At 37.1% G+C, this 13,994-nt stretch overlaps 2 protein-coding genes across 3 annotated transcripts; one reads left to right on the forward strand and one right to left on the reverse strand.

Moving 5' to 3' along the window:
- The first annotated feature begins 297 nt into the window (after positions 1–297).
- On the forward strand, positions 298–4,754 carry LOC113287406 (vacuolar-sorting receptor 3-like). Of its 2 annotated transcripts, none has more exons than XM_026536157.1 (12): positions 298–945; positions 1,026–1,718; positions 1,804–1,892; positions 1,987–2,056; positions 2,138–2,221; positions 2,326–2,402; positions 2,483–2,564; positions 3,195–3,298; positions 3,384–3,450; positions 3,756–3,884; positions 3,972–4,081; positions 4,308–4,754. In XM_026536157.1, exons 1-12 carry the CDS (start codon positions 645–647, stop codon positions 4,404–4,406), a joined length of 1,905 nt encoding a protein of 634 aa, XP_026391942.1. In that variant the 5' UTR covers positions 298–644; the 3' UTR covers positions 4,407–4,754. The 2 variants fall into 2 exon arrangements, with proteins under 2 accessions (XP_026391942.1, XP_026391947.1); XM_026536162.1 differs by having other exon boundaries at positions 300–945; positions 3,195–3,277.
- A 956-nt stretch (positions 4,755–5,710) lies between these two features.
- LOC113314062 (transcription factor bHLH84-like) lies at positions 5,711–7,406 on the reverse strand. The gene is made up of 5 exons (XM_026562860.1): positions 6,699–7,406; positions 6,355–6,612; positions 6,179–6,244; positions 6,004–6,069; positions 5,711–5,838 (listed from the first exon to the last, which is right to left on the reverse strand). Exons 1-5 carry the CDS (start codon positions 7,404–7,406, stop codon positions 5,737–5,739), a joined length of 1,200 nt encoding a protein of 399 aa, XP_026418645.1. The 3' UTR covers positions 5,711–5,736.
- Between the last annotated feature and the right edge of the window lie 6,588 nt (positions 7,407–13,994).

Consider the following 13,994-nt stretch of genomic DNA (forward strand, 5'->3'; position numbering starts at 1 on the left):
AAGAGACATTTTGAGAAAATAATAATAAACAAATGTGACTCCTAAAGCGGGCAGTTCACACTGCCAAAAGTCATAAGACTACTCGAAAGTAAAGAAGTCTTTGAGAATAAGACTCATGATTCGTACCTGTCAACGTTGACTCCTTAATTTCCACCCCCTGCTACACGCGGTGTAAATGAGCCACAACTTGCGATCAATTAAGCTTTTTCGGGTGTAAATAACCAGCTCCCTCCATCTAACAACCCCTTGTTACTTGGAGCAGGTAAAGAATTGATGATACGACTCGCAATTCCAAGTCTCCGTTTAATGCTCACACCCATCTCTAGGCCATCCAGATTCATTCAGATCATACAATTACAACCGTTCAATTTTACGTATCACAAAACCGACGACATCAAAACCTGCCACGTAATGAACGTACCCCTGAAAAGAAACCAATAAGAATGTAGCAAAGAGGAGCAGGAAGAAAAAGAAAACAGAACGCCATTAAACACTCACCTTCCTAAAAAATTCTTCTTCTGAAGTACCATGAGAAAGTTCATATAAAGTTGGTAACTTTATCAAAATTCAATCAATTTGAATCAGCCCCGAGTTTTCAATTTTGGGTTTCTAATAAGTGATTTCTTCGTTTATAGTTTTACAAGATGAAGAAATTTATAGGGGTTTTGGTATTTAGGGTTTTTTATATGATGATGTTAATGTCATTAACAATGGCTAGATTTGTTGTAGAAAAGAATAGTTTAACAATAACATCACCAGATAGTATTAAAGGAACTCATGATAGTGCTGTTGCGAATTTTGGTGTTCCTCAGTATGGAGGTAGTATGGCTGGTACAATCGTTTATCCTAAAGAGAATCAAAAAGGTTGTAATGAATTTGATAAGATTTCATTTCATAAGAACTCTGCTGGTGGGCTTCCTCAGTTTGTTTTGCTTGATCGCGGAGGTAAATTTTTATGGTCTAATTCTCTTTATAAAGTTGGTTTTTTGAGTGTATTTGGTTTGCTTATACTGGATTTTGTGCAGATTGTTATTTTACTTTGAAGGTTTGGAATGCGGAGAAAGCCGGGGCATCTGCAGTGCTTGTTGCGGATGATGTCGATGAGCAATTGATAACAATGGATTCATCTCAAGATGGTGGTGCATCTGCAAAGTTCATTGAAAACATAACTATACCATCTGCTCTTATTACCAAGGATTTTGGTGAGAAGCTGAAGAAGGCGATTAGTGGTGGCGATATGGTTAATGTGAACTTAGACTGGAGAGAAGCTGTTCCTCATCCCGATGAGCGTGTAGAATATGAGCTGTGGAGTAACAGTAATGATGAGTGTGGTCCTAAATGTAATATGTTGATGGAATTTGTCAAGGATTTTAAAGGTGCTGCGCAGATTCTTGAGCAAGGAGGTTATACATTGTTTACGCCGCATTATATAACTTGGTACTGTCCTCAGGCGTTTACGTTAAGCAAGCAGTGTAAGTCTCAGTGTATTAATCATGGAAGGTACTGTGCGCCTGATCCTGAACAAGATTTCAGTGAAGGGTATGAAGGAAAGGATGTGGTTGTTGAAAATTTGAGACAGCTTTGTGTGTTTAGAGTAGCAAATGAGACTAAGAAACCTTGGCTCTGGTGGGATTATGTAACTGACTTTCAAATACGGTGTCCTATGAAGCAGAAAAAGTACAACAAAGAATGTGCGGATGGTGTTATCAAATCTCTCGGTATGTGTTTTTGTCACCATATGTATATGGTTTTTGCACATTATAGTATGTACATGAACAAATAATTGATATCTGTCATCTATAGGCCTCGACACTGGAAAGATTGAGAAGTGTATGGGAGATCCAAATGCCGACTCTGACAATTCTGTCTTGAAAGAAGAGCAGGATGCACAAGTAGGTGTCATGTTGTTTTCGTGTATTTATGTATCTCAAGTATTCCAAGTTTCAGTTATATTGTCAGATTGAATTTGAAAACTCTTTGATATAGGTTGGGAAAGGATCCAGAGGTGATGTTACTATACTCCCTACCATTGTAATTAACAACCGACAATATCGAGGTTAGTCTTCACTTATCACTTTTATTTTATTTTTCTCTATTCAGCCTCGTGGTTTATATGCCTGACTTTGTAATTCTGCAGGAAAGTTAGATAAAGGTGCTGTTTTGAAAGCCATTTGTTCTGGTTTTCAAGAAACTACTGATCCAGCTGTTTGTCTAAGCGGTGGTAAGTATTTCCGATAAATCCTAGCAAATTATACAGCATATATATAGACTGCTTGTTTTGTCAAGTTTGTTTATAAGTTTCTGAATCAAGTATGACTCCTGCAGATATAGAGACAAATGAGTGTCTGGATAATAATGGTGGTTGCTGGCAAGATAAGGCATCTAACATCACTGCCTGCAAGGTATCACTTATCCCAGTTGCGTTTAGTCCACACTCTTTCTATTTCATTATAACTAAAATTGGCTGTTGCCCTGGTACTAGGATACATTTCGTGGGAAAGTGTGTCAGTGTCCCTTGGTTGACGGTGTGCAGTTCACAGGAGACGGTTATAGCCACTGCACAGGTGAAGCACCTCTTGCCTTATCATTTTTATTGAATTTACCCTTTTGAGAACTCATTCATTGAAGTTAAGCATGTTATTATGATTGTTGTTTATGGTGTTGGTACTATTTGATAAGCAAGGGATATCACCTTGTCTCCTTGTAGGTTTCTTTGATCTAACCTAGAAGGGAGTCTGTTAGTACAATAAAGATAAGTAGACGAACTGAGCTTCTTGGGATAAATCAACATTAAGTGTCTCCCTCAAATCCATCAGTCGCTCATATGTTCTAGGAGTATAATTTTCATCTTAAGCTAAGCTCGTGAGGTGGAGAACTTTGGATGGCCTGCTAGACTGCTATTCTTCATAGAACTATGGACATTCCATAACTTATTATATCTTAGTTCTATTCTAGATGAATAATATAAGTAAACGAGCAAAAGAATTTGCGCATTGAGGATCGTTTGAAGGATTACCATTTTATGGCTACCTTTTATGCATCTAGTGTAACTATTTTCAACTGTAAGTCACATGCTTCTTTTATGCCAATTTTAATGGATTTGGTTGATCTGATAGTGTAGGTTTTCTCAATCTACATTCTGTGTCAAAAGATCAATGCTTGTAATTAAACCTAATGCCATTTTCCCCTTGCAGCAAGTGGTCCAGGGCGGTGTAAGATTAATAATGGGGGATGTTGGAAAGAAACTCGTGATGGACTGACATCTTCTGCTTGCGTGGTTGGTGATATCTTTCATTATGTATTTCCTAGTGAACACAGTTCTTTGATTAGGTTGTTTAATATATGTGAACATATATACGGGGTCTCATATTTCTTATCAACAGGAAAGTATGGGTGATACATGCCACTGTCCGCATGGGTTCAAAGGTGACGGTGTCAAAAGCTGTGTAGGTAAGACTTGCCTGTTGTGCTAGGCTTACGCATATGTATCTGTGAGATATGCAGGACCCAACCAATTGATGGGTGTGCTAGTAGATGTACATCAAGCCGTTGAAAACAAATTTTAAGTTCTATCTGACTGATCGGTGTTACAGAGTTCACTTGGAATCCCAAGTTGATAAAGCACTCTAGTTTCACTTGAAACTATAACCACAAAACCACGTGAAAAACTTAGAAATAGAAGTTTCTTTTTATTCTTTTCTCGTGGTCTTTTCCCCATTTTTATAAGCATGTTTGTGTGTCATTCTCGTTGCTAGATATTGATGAATGCAAAGAAAAGACAGCTTGCCAGTGCCCCGAATGCAGCTGCAAGAATACATGGGGAGACTATGAATGTACCTGTAGTGGAGGACTCCTGTACATGAAGGATCATGACACTTGCATAAGTGAGTGAAGCGAATTAACCTAAGCTAGATTTATGTTCCACGGAACCATGAACTGATTTGTTTGACTGATTTTCGGGTAACCAACAGGTAAGAGTTCTAGTGGAGCAAGGTCGGCCTGGACTGCTTTTTGGATCAGTTTCGTAGGCTTAGCTATGGCTGCCGGTGGAGGCTATCTAGTTTACAAATATAGATTAAGAGTAAGTTGATTTTACTATATATTTATTTCTACTGATTTAGAAGTTTTGCATGATTCCTTTATTCACACGAGGCTTTGAGTTTGCCATAGCTTTGATCTTATCCTCTATTTAAAAAAATTTAATTTGATTAGTCTTAGGGCAAAGTCATTATTCACCAAATTACTTGATATTAGTGTTGAAGTTATAAATGGAAAATCTTGCTGACATATCTTCATTTCTGTTTCAGTCGTACATGGATTCAGAGATTAGAGCAATCATGGCACAATATATGCCATTGGACAGTCAAGTAGAGATAGCAACTCACTCCAGTGAGAATCACGCCTAAAAAGTGATCTCTCCTGTCAATTTTCTACAATCAACAAAATTTGGTGATGCAGTTCTATTTACAACTCTGCATCCGTCCGTAAGGAAGTCATCCTTCTCTCCCAAGTGTGGGGCATCTAGTTTCCTGATAAGACTGGACCCTGAAAGATTGCGTGGAGATTTAATTAGGTCATAGTGATGAGATGAGCCGAACAGTTGCTGGATTCCAGTTGTAGTGGTCTCGGCTCAGTATGGAACTCATCTAAAGAGCATTTGTATTTCATGTATAGCTTTTGGTTACGTATGTACAGTTTGCAATATCCTGTACTTTCTCATTATTTATATGAAAATCCTTTACTTATTCGGATAAGATGAGAAAACGAGGAGAAGAGTCAAGAACGCACTGTTAGGCATGCCCAGATGAATTTAAGCATACTGTCATGTGTTGAAAGCTTCTTTTCTAAAAATAGTTTGCAGGACTACCTCCCATGCGTGGATAAGTTCGAGCTACCCACAGCTTATGCTGCTGGTAACTTGGTAAGTGCTCTTTCTTTGTTGTTTTACTCAGCGTAATATGGCTGTTATCCAACATGTACTAGTTTTGGACACACCTCGCAGCCCAGTTTCACTCGGGCAGCTTTCAACAGTAGACTCTTCGAGGCATCCATGTAAATGCTTTTAACTTTTTATCTTTTCTTTTCTGCTTATTCAATTTTTACCCATATTTCTGAAACTGAACAAAGCTTTCATTTTCTATAAACCTAAGATTAATGGCAATTGTCAGACCTCAAAATCCTGCAGTATGGTTGTTGAAACTGAACAAAGCTTTCATTTTCTATAAAGCTAAGATTAATGGCAATTGTCAGACCTCAAAATCCTGCAGTATGGTTGTTGTAGTTCAACTACTAGTATGACCAACCTAAAACCGTTACCCTGGAGGTGTTGACCCAGAATCATTTCTGTCCCTAAGCCATAATGTAGCAAACTGACCATTGCAAGAAAAAACATTCATCTTTCCAGCAACAAGTTAAATTGACATTTATTAGTGTTAAAACTACATAATTACATAAAATCCCTAAAGGCAACACTAATGCTGCTCAACCGGAAGAATACATAATGATGTAAATTAATGAATCAGAAGTTTAAAACTAAATGAATTTTTTCTTTTCGAATTAATGGGGAGTCATCAAGCGATTCAAGCCGAGTGGATCATTGGCGATCAATATCTCTGCTATATCCTAAAACAGCTCTGTAGTAAAGGAGGTGAAGCATTTAGTAAAATGAGTCCCTAGAAAATTTGAATGGAGATATATTAAGATCGTTGCTTGCAGCATCTCAGTTGTCTTAACAAATCATAGGAGTGCAGCTGCAGGATGCCTGCTTCGGTCGAGTCCAATATCCATTCCGTTATAAGCAATTGGTGCATACATCCAAAGATCATCTGAGCTTAAAAGCTGCAAATATTTACATGAACAGTTAATAACAAGAAAACATATAACCAAACAATGTTTGAGAAGTTGAACTTGAAAACTACTTTCATAAACTTTTCTAATGGTTTGAAGTTATGCAGAACACGTATTGCGCCAGTAGTTGATATTTGAGTTCGAAAAGTTTTATACCTTGATCTGAAGTTGCAAAAACTTGACATATTCAACAGCTTCTTCGAGCATTGTACTGATATCAACCTGTCAAGCAAAACGCCAAGAGTTCATTTAGATGTTTTGTTTTGTTTCTTCGGCTTTATTCATTAGAACAACAATGCTAAAAGCAATTTAAACAAGAAACTTAATTCACCTTGGTTCCATTAGGTACCAGGTTCTGCAAGATTCTTAACCTTTCATTGATTCTTTCTCTTCGTTTCTGCAAGAAAGAATACGATATAACACGTTAATTGCTGATTCTAGTTGTGGTTCAATAGTTGGAGATACAATGAGAAATGGTGGAAAAAGTTGCTAGTTAATAGTGGTTACCCTTGCATAGAGGCTTTGAGGGTCGGTTGCCGATCCTCTACTGGCTCTCGTTTTACCACTCAAATTGAGTGCACCGGACTTTTTGGAGGTTTTTGAAACTGAACCTCCATTGGGTTCCTGAGGAGCGTTGGATTCGTCTTCAGAGCCGGAACAACTAGAGCTGTGCTTATTCAAACCAGCATCTGTCTCGTCCTCTTCCTCCTCCTTACTAGCCTTCTGGTTCTTCTTTGCATGTGCATTCCTCTTGTTTTTTGGAACCTGCAGTTTTTGTCAATTATTATGAGAAATCCAAGGTGAAGCAGAAAAAGACTTCAGAATGATAAGTTTCATAACATGTTACTCACATATGAAGACCGAGACTTCTTCTTCGGGCTTGGTAATGACTCAGTATTGTTAGTGTTATCATCTTCTGTGGTTGCTTCTGGTTCCAAACTCTCCGATTTTCGCTTCTGCAGAATTTTCCTATCCGAAGCAATGGCCTCCTCTGCATGGTCTCCTCGAGGATCATCCAAACTATAACTATTCATTTCTAGTTTCATGCAGACAGGTTCTTCAATTACATTGTCAGGATATGACATTTTATGCGATGAAGTACTACTATTCTGCTGATTCATTGTACAAAAATTCATAGAGAGACAACTAATATCAGTCTCCATATTTGGATCAGACTCGTTTAAATTATAGCTTTCATGATGACCGGGAGTCGGGAGAAAAATACTAGTGCGGCCATTGTAGTTATTTTCTTGCGAATAATAATATACATGATGACCAGAGTTAACAGTATTATTCTCTGAACAATAATAAGAAGCTTGATGATCATTTTCATGACCATGACCATGACCATGCCCATGTCCATGTCCTGCCATGCTGCTGGTTTCATGGCTAGGCCACATTGAAGATGGAGTACTCAATGTAAGACACGGGTCTTGATCGTTCTGACATGATGATGAATAGTTCCCTGCTAGCAGTTGAGCCATGAAATCAGCTTCTTCTTCCGTTGAAACTCCATGAAATGAATTCCATTCAAGTGACAAAGTTCCACCGTGCTCCATTTTTTCACCGAAAGAAAGTTTTATACCAACCAACGAAGAAAAAAAAGAAAAAGAAGGCAGGGTGCGATGGTGTGGTATGGTTTTTGTTATCAAGTGTTATAACTGTTAACTGTTAACTGAATACGCTATACGACATACTTGCTCATTATATACTACGGCAAACCGAAAAAGGAATTTTGGTTGAGATTGACCTTCATTATATTTTAACCATTGTTTGAGTTTTTGGAAGTGAGGGCCATACCCATATACAACTCACATGGAAAGCGAAAGCTACTGAAATACGATCAAATTAAAAAATGCGGCTATTAGTTGTCATTCTATTTACATTGCGTATGATCAGATTGATGTATCAGAGGGCAATGATTGATTAAAGGATTAAGAGTGATTAAGTTAGTATATTTAGAGAATCAATATGTGAGAGAAAGATTGAGAAGCTAGCCGCACGTTGTAGGACGTGTGATGGATGGTCTTTTAGAGGGGAATCTTGTTGAAGGGTCTTAGGAATATGGAACCAAATGCTGATAGGTGGAATGTAGATCGTGTCCATGGGTTATGATCAATTCCAATTATAGTAACCTAAACCTAGACAAGAAGATCGCTAGACTTTGATCTTGTCTCCAAAGATATTCTTCCAAAAATCTCTAAGTTTTTTGTTCAAATGATTGAACTTGGTACAGTTATATTGGATGAGGTCCATTGGTGTCTTGCCTTGATCATGTATCTTATCCATTATGGATCCATATTCAGCTTGGACCAATGGATGTTCGAGATTTATCGTCTCATAAAAGATGGAGTTTCTAACCTCGTTATACATATCGAGTCACGTAATAACATGATTTCATTTATGCTAGAATCAGATACACTGCAACAAATTGTGAGATGCACTGAAGAATTACATGATTTATTTATACTATGAAACAATACCATTTTCATCAATCTTTGTCACAGAGAAAAACAAGAAAGATGAAAATTTCTTAAAAGAAACTTGGCGGTGAAAAGAAGTCCACTCCAAGCCAAAACCATGCAGGGAATTGCTATAAGATAACCTGGCTTGATGGGGTATACCCAGATTAATTGGGGTATACCCAAATCTAAATGGACCTAGTGCTCTTGCTAAGGGGTGGTCAAAATTGGTGATTTTACTTTAATACCCTTGAACTAATTAACTGAAAATTAAACCGTAAAATTAAAAAACTCTTAATCTTCCCTAATCTCTCTGCTCTTCCCCTTCATCTTCTTCCATTTCTTCCATCAACCAAAAATCTTCAACATTGATTTTCCAACATTGGCAGGAGAAAAGAAGACTCTAAGTGATGTCTAAACTTAAATCCATCATTGTGTTGTGTGATTTGGTTGTTATATAGTTGTTATATTAGGTTAGAAATCAAAAATTATGATTTCTGTGTCTTCGGCTGGCAAGGTCGTGACATGCATATCTTGCGGACTTTTCATAATAGCCATGGCGACTGTAAATTCTTTTCAACAGCCGGCAGGGTATTTTTTGAAGGCCTTGCCGGCCAATACAGCCGGCAAGGTCGTGACATGCATATCTTGCCGATTTTCAGAATAGCCATGGCGACTGTAAATTTTTTCAACAACCGACAAGGTGTTTTTTGAAGACCTTGCCGACTAATAAACAGCCGGCAGTGTATTTTTTGAAAACCTTGCCAACTAATACATTTTTCTCAACAGCCGGCAGGGTATTTTCAACACCCGACAGGGTATTTTTTTGAAGACCTTGCCGACTTTTTTTTCTGTCGTCTCCTGTATGTCAAAAAAAAAAGTCGGCAAGGTCTTCATCGTCGACCTTGTCGACTTTTCATACTTTCAGAACTGAAAGTGTTGATTTCTGATCTAATTTTGAGTATGATTTCATACAACATCTTTGCAATCCCCTCTTTAGAAGTGTTAAGGTGTGCTTTATTTCCGTTCCAAAAGATTTTCTCAAAACAAATTTTTTTCCATCAAAAACCTTCCCAAATAAGTTCAATCAAAAACAAAATTTCATAACTCAATTTCATAATTTGAGAAGTTTTAATCTACTTAATTAATTAACCTAATCAGAATTTTTAATGTTAATTAAACAAGGACATATTAGCTATTTAGAAAATACAAGGTTAAGGGGTGGCTTGGTTTTACTTCATAATGACCGGATTTTGTCTTATTGAGTATACCCCAATTAAATCTGGGTATACCCAAATCTCGCCAGGTAAGATAAGGAAAGGAAATCACCAGGAAACAACGAGTACCACCTTCTACATTTTCTTGCAATGTACTTGGTCAAGGTAGAAAAATGTTAGGTTACTATCCCTCACTATGTCCAATTTTGAACCTACTACGCCCCTGCCAGGCTGCGATCTGCTTCCTGCGACATCCCTCAAGATACGTTCCAGATATCGCCTATAAGGCAAAGGCTCAAGCCTTGTCGCGCTTAAATTTGATATCACCAAGAACAGATTTTATGGTGATTTTTTTCTTAACAAAATAAAGAAAATCAAAATGAAAAAACCGAAACCGTTATTTGCCAGTGTGATGGTGATCGATTCGATTAACTGAAAAAACACTTGAAAATGAAATGATTGTTTTAGGGGCCAATCTATCTAACCCCCTAAGACAACGCCGGGCTTCTTATTGATCTTTACGCGTTAACACTAGATTTCATTATTTAATCATAAGATCCCATGAGATATTTTTCAAGGCCGGCCATTGTAGAAGAAAGAAAACCTGGTTAGCTCCCGAATAACCAATGGGAGTAAGTCTAAGTACATATATGACAATGTATTACTCCGCAAATTAGAGTTTGTTACTTGAAGCTCTTGGCTGCTCAGTTTTTTATAACAGAGGGGCACATACACATTTTTAGTTTAGTTTTTTGGAAGAAGCTGTCACTCGGCTATGTGGCGCGAATGATTCTGCTACAAAAGAACTATAAACTTGGATTCAGCTTTTTAAAACAAAAACAGAAAACGAGCTAAAGAATTATAGTAAAATTTTGTGGAATGGGTGGTGTTGACATGAGAGCGATGAGTCAGGGAGACGATTGTGGTCATCGTATTGATCCATCTCTTCTGAGCCAAAAGAAGATTAACCAGGAGTAAACTCTTTTGTAGAATGATTTTCTTAAAATGCACAACATGTAACCTTAATTACCATCTATGGATCTACTGATATAAATTTCAATGTTACGGTGAGATACATATGATCATAGAATGATCTATTTATATATTTTTCGTGAGAGTGTAAAACACATCAAGATTGATGGCGCAACAAGAAAGAGACATTGTTACACCCCCAAAATATCTAAACATCGACCTTGCAGCTTATTTTGCCCCACCATGCATGCCTCTTAGCTCTTCCACTGATATCAGATGCACCTGGACTGTCATTCATGTATGAAAAGCATTGTGTCACCGTTTATCCTAGTTCAATATGAATTTAACGCAGGTCTATTTCAGTATTTTGGATTATTATGTTTGACAAATTACAAATTCAACACTAATAAATATTAACAAGAAGAAATCACATAAAATCACTGACCAAGCAACTCAATTAAATTATTGTTCATACGATCTTTTACTTGGGTGTAAAATCTTTTCCTGTCTATTCTATATTGTCTTCTTCATTGTTTTATAAAAAAAAAATTATTTTGGTGCAAACTCAATATTGTCTTATATTTCCCTAAACTTGGATCAAGCAAAACACACCCACTTGTTTGAGTTTCAAATAACCAATATGATTTCTGCAATTTGTAGCAAGTGAATCATTCATTATAGACGATCAAGATAATCTTCTATAACTTGTTTCATATGTGGAATCTTGTTTTGAATTTCCACAACAGACTCTAGGAATAAATCAACATGGCTCAGTCAGAACCAAATAATAAGACATTTGCATTGTTGAACACTTCAAAATAAAAATAACATTTACGGGCCAGTTAACGGATCATTGTACTCCAACTTTTGACTTAAACAAGTCAAAAATTCCCTCTAAAACAGAAAAATCTCCCTCCCAAAGCATTACTTGCTACGGATATAAGTGAAACATTTGAGTACTAGCACAATTTGCATAAGTTGCAAAATTTTTACGATTTGACTTAAGAGAGGAGGACTTTTTGCGAGGAAGGGCTTTTTCTTTCGTTTTTGATTTTGGGTATCAAATAAAAATTATTAGCAAAGGACTTTCTGCATATTGAGCTGTTAGAACGCGCAGCTTTATATATACCTGAGTATATTTTGATTTTGAAGGGCAATATACCCAAGTATATGCTTATCTGAACTCTAAATTAAATCTTTGATTGGTTGGATTTTCATATTCAACTGGTTTACTTAAAATCAAAAAATAGAATCAGAAGATGCTTCTCTAAGTTATGACGTCGTAAGTATATTTGAAACTAAACTACATGGAATTTGTAAGACTTTAGTTCTGGAAAAGAAGTTTGAGGTTGTAATCTGTTTACTTTGTTCCTAAAAAGAAAAGTAGTATTTTGCTTTGCGCTTTTGTTCTTGGCAAGTGAAATGGCCAGCTTTATTAGAGCATGGAGCGAAGAGTTACAAAGTACATCGGACAATATGTAAATTAGAGGCAAAGTTAACTAAACGTGTATTAACCTCCTAGTTGTGTGAGGCGAAGGGTGTTGACATATGATGGCACTTTGGCTAGTATCATCATTATGTTGATTGCTCGGAATAACTTATATTCCATGCATCTTTCCGTGACGTTAGATCTGAAAGAGACTCGACAGAACCGCGATAAACAAAAATTCTCGTAGTTCCTGGGTGACCAGTTACCCTCTGCATTGAATGAATTAGGCCTTCCGGAGGACAAAGACGTGCAAGAAGATTAGTTTAAGTTTAATAAAATTTTAAAATTATGGAACAATTTATTTATACTCTAAAGAACACGGGTTTCCGCGTTGAAACGAGACTTTGAAAAGTAGTCATCAAACAAAATAATTCGGCCTTTTCTTTTTCTTATAAAGTTGTAAAATCTCGGTAGGCATTGATGATGTGGATCAAGAGAGGAGGCAAGGCATTGCAAGAGGAAGAATATAACCAAAAACGGGACCATGGAGAAGAAATATTTGGAACAGGAAAAAACAACCACTCTCCAACATGCGACTTATTAATTATGGGATTTATGTGTAATCGTCATCAAAATCAAAATTAAAATATGATTTTCTTTTTCATTTACTTTTATATATTGGAGTTCTATTTCCAACAACTTACTAATTTAGTGTTCGGCACGTCGTGCTTGGCACCTGAAAGATTAGGTGAGTATTGGCTGGGAATACAAAAGTGATTTTTCAGTATGATTAGGGGTGTAAATTCGGGCAGGCCGGGCCGCCCGACCCAAAAACTAAGACGGGCCGGGCAGGCCAGGCTTAATATTTGTGAGCCCGTAAACAAATTCAGGCCGGACAGGCCGGGCACAAGTAGATAATTTGCTACCCAAAGACCGCCCAAATCCCGTTTTTTATACGGGCAGGCCAGATCGGGTCGGACAGGCCACTATTTTGATTTTTTTTTTTTTAAGTTTAAATTTCAAATGAACGGTATTAAATACAATATCCTTTCCTTTCCAACATCGCATATCGTAAGTGATAGTATTATTTTATATTTAAATTATACTGACAAATTTTTAATTTTAGCCTATAATAAATAATTAATTAGAGTACAATAAACTTTCTAATAAGAAAATATATTACCATTAATGTTTTTAAAAGGTTAATTATAAGTAAAAAACCAATTATATATTTTATTTTTCTTGACACAAAATTGACAATTATAAAATTGTAACTTTTAAGTCTTTTTAAGAGGATATTAAATGATTAATGACACATAGAAGGCTTTCAGGCCGGGTACCAGGCCGGGTATCAGGCCGGACATCATAATTAATCGCAAAGCCCGAGACCGCCCAATAAATTAATCCAGGCCAGGCCGGGTGGTCCATGACGGGCCATAACAGGCTTTGGGCTACTTCGGGTACAGGCGGGCTCGGGCGGATACAGGCAGGCTGAGTATTTTCGGGTATTTACACCCCCAAGTATGATTGCCAAATATAATATTTCAATATCCCGTGGGTTGCGCACACCGTAAAATTTAGAGTTTACTGCAAGGATCAAAATCAACCACTTCAAACTGCGATCTATAATCAAATCCCCAGCTGAGCTGATCGGGTTATGATTTTGACTCCTAATGCCAATGCTGCAAGGAGATCCCTTTATTGAATTTGTGGGCAGATTGGACCTAAGGAGTGGGGAACTAGACAGAAATCAAATTTGGTAATGACAAAATTCATGGACATCCATAAGAACATAAAGAGCCATTAATTGCTTTAGCAGACATCTTCAGAAATCCTCGTCAATATGATGTATATGTCCAAGGCAGCTAGGTGCAGGACCGCAGGCAGTCATTTGCACAATGAACGACCTTTAGTTTTGTGCCAAGATATACTGCGCATGGAATGTAATAGAAGTTTAAGTGCAAGTTACAGCTCTAAGTCTCCAACCTGCTCTAGCATACCTTGCTAGTCCTCAGGAAAAATTGCAAAACACACTTTTACCACTAGCAACCACAAATTCCTCCCATC

This window comes from Papaver somniferum, chromosome 1 (assembly GCF_003573695.1).
Source record: "Papaver somniferum cultivar HN1 chromosome 1, ASM357369v1, whole genome shotgun sequence".
Classification (NCBI taxonomy): domain Eukaryota; kingdom Viridiplantae; phylum Streptophyta; class Magnoliopsida; order Ranunculales; family Papaveraceae; genus Papaver; species Papaver somniferum.

Excerpts from the sequence above, each read along its gene's own strand:
- LOC113287406 (XM_026536157.1), top strand. The coding sequence starts at position 645 with ATGAAGAAATTTATAGGGGTTTTGGTATTTAGGGTTTTTTATATGATG. Across the intron at positions 1,719-1,803 it reads TGGTGTTATCAAATCTCTCG|GCCTCGACACTGGAAAGATT; the intron begins GTATGTGTTTTT and ends TGTCATCTATAG. Across the intron at positions 1,893-1,986 it reads AAGAAGAGCAGGATGCACAA|GTTGGGAAAGGATCCAGAGG; the intron begins GTAGGTGTCATG and ends TCTTTGATATAG.
- LOC113314062 (XM_026562860.1), bottom strand. The coding sequence starts at position 7,406 with ATGGAGCACGGTGGAACTTTGTCACTTGAATGGAATTCATTTCATGGA. Across the intron at positions 6,613-6,698 it reads AGAAGTCTCGGTCTTCATAT|GTTCCAAAAAACAAGAGGAA; the intron begins GTGAGTAACATG and ends CAAAAACTGCAG. Across the intron at positions 6,245-6,354 it reads CTCAAAGCCTCTATGCAAGG|AAACGAAGAGAAAGAATCAA; the intron begins GTAACCACTATT and ends TCTTTCTTGCAG.